Source organism: Austrofundulus limnaeus, unplaced genomic scaffold (assembly GCF_001266775.1).
Source record: "Austrofundulus limnaeus strain Quisiro unplaced genomic scaffold, Austrofundulus_limnaeus-1.0 Scaffold1113, whole genome shotgun sequence".
In the NCBI taxonomy this organism is placed as follows: Eukaryota; Metazoa; Chordata; class Actinopteri; order Cyprinodontiformes; family Rivulidae; genus Austrofundulus; species Austrofundulus limnaeus.
In genome coordinates this window covers 52,023-54,415 of record NW_013953515.1, presented here as the reverse complement: position 1 = coordinate 54,415, position 2,393 = coordinate 52,023, and the positions used below count along the sequence as shown (strand labels likewise).

General features: G+C 44.4%; 1 protein-coding gene across 1 annotated transcript in view; it reads right to left on the bottom strand.

Annotated features, from left to right (window-relative positions):
* Nucleotides 1–2,393, bottom strand: part of LOC106534189 (golgin subfamily B member 1) — a gene marked incomplete at its 5' end in the record, with an annotated part of 39,399 nt that overhangs the window by 24,900 nt on the left and 12,106 nt on the right. Inside the window, 1 exon segment of the mRNA XM_014030760.1 lies at nt 1,976–2,126. Coding sequence (XP_013886214.1) covers nt 1,976–2,126 — 151 coding nt within the window.

Genomic DNA, 2,393 nt, shown 5'->3' with positions numbered 1-2,393 from the left:
CCACAAGAATAAACAATATATCCTTATATCTTTCAGAGCATTAACATTCCACACAGCTTATAAAACCACCAGCAGCGAAAAAATGTTTGTTTTTTACTCACATTTGATGCATATTTGTCCTCAAATATGTCCAAATTAGCAATTCAAAATGGCGACCGGAAGTCTTTTTATCCAAATAATTTTACTTCTCCTGGCCACGTCTTGAAGCACTCAAAACACTTAATAACAAATATATTTTCATCTTATCAGCAGGTTTCGTCAGCTAACTGGCCAAAAAACGATGGAAAACAACGTTTTCCTGTGAGCGTTAGCTGTCTTCCTCAGCATAGTAACACTGTCGAAATATGGCCGCCTCCACTGTGTTATCATCTTCCCTCACTGAACAAAGTCCCCACCCCACCTATTTATACATTAAATGAAAGGMACYGTGATTGGCTACACAGCTGTAGCATCAGAACGAAGCTCGGAGCTGATTGGCCGATTTTACAGTCAATCAAAGCTACAAAGATGGAAACCAGAAGTTGGTCACTACTGARTTATTACTMGCCCTAGACAGTCGAAACTTGAACCCAGTTGGTCAAATGAGATGTCAATCAAAAGAGGAGGGCCTAGACATCAAGTTTMATGCATTGCACARYYACACAGGCTGAACAGGAAARAGATATGATACTTCAAAATAAAACAAATACAAAASGGCACGTGGGCGTTCRGCTGAATGTTAACAGGCCYTTAGCAATATYTTGAGTAAAAKCTCTGCAGCTACTGAGAAACCTTAGAGATAGAAATATTAAATTCCTCAAGCAACACAAGACATTTAGTCCTGGTTGTGAACAACAGAAGAAGGAGAACCCACAGGAGATAAAGATTGATCAGGTCAGCCTGACAGCAGGATCTGATCCCTGCAACAAAACATGGAGGTCAAACCGTGGAACAGAAGACAAGACAGGGTAAAGTGGTGTAAAACAACAGAGAGGAGGAAACAAAAAGGCAGACTCTTCAGTGCATGCTGCCTCACTGCACTGCCAGCAGCTGGGCCCAGCAGTCACACAGTTCAGGSAAACTGCAGGCAGTGCAGAGAGGCAGCAGCTGCACTGCAGGCCTGCAGGAGCCTGCGAGCACAAAACTGATGGGAAACTGATCTGTGTGGCTGCTCCCATCCCTGGAGCAGGGCTGGAGAGGGAGGCAGGAGGGAGACGGAGGTCCACGAGATGGGAGGCAGCACAGCGGGAACAAAACTCCCACAGGACAATGAGGACAGGGACAAATAAAGAAAAGAATGGTCAGTGAGACAACAGAGGATAAAAGTCTCAACTCAGTGTGATACACTGCTTCACATTTACTCCACATGTTCTGGAAGAAGAGACTGAAGGACCACCAACCCTGATCAGAACCTCACAGCTGGGTTTAAAGTCTTCTCATGTTCTGATTTATCTGCACAGACTCAGGTTTACTCTTTTAAAGTGATCCTCAGGATTAGTTCTGCAGACCTTCTGAAGGTTCTTCCAAAGCTTTGCTTCCTTTCTTTGTGATAAACGTGTGTCTGTGTCTGACATTCATATTAAATAACCTTGTTCAGAGGTTAGGACCTGGACAAGAGAAGAAAGCAAACCAGACCCAAAGAAAAACTTTAAAAGACCTTCAGAAAGTCCTGAGAACTAGACCACTTTAAAAGATTAGAAGAAAGTTTGAAAGAAAAACATAAAGACACGAGGTCTGAAGCAGGGTTTTCAACCAAAGCATGGATGTTTTGTAATGAACACAATGAAAAGAAGTGTGCTGTTAACTGCCAGAGATCAAATGTATCAATAATTCTCAACAAGTGGGTGTGCCTAAACTTTTAACAGGTTCTGTGTATAAAAACTATTAAGCTCCTCCCCTTTCAAGTACACATCTATCTTCACTTGCTCCAGCTGCTGTCCCTGCTGACTCCACCTACACGTGTTGATGTGTCATCCTCCTCCAGCCTCAGCCTTACCCTCTCGTTCCTCCTCCATGTGGCTGAGCCGGAGGGCCATGGCTGCCTTCTCCTCCCGGGCCCGGTCCCTGGCGCTGACCGCCTCAGCCACCATCTCCTGCCACTCCAGAACCTGGCTCTGAGTGTCGTCTGCACTGCCCGATTCACTGGCCTGGGAGGGGAGGAAACACACATCCCAACAAGTGTGTAGAAGCTGGGGTACACAACCTTGTTGTGTACAGAACCTTGTACAAAACTGGCTTTGCTGCGAACTGGCCGACCCACAGTTACACAAGTATTTATAAAGAAACACAGCAGCAATAAATATTAAATACACAAATAATGATTAAAAAGGCAGAACAATAAAACCACAACAGCACATTGGATATCTACCCATAATCACACACACACACACACACACACACACACACACACACAC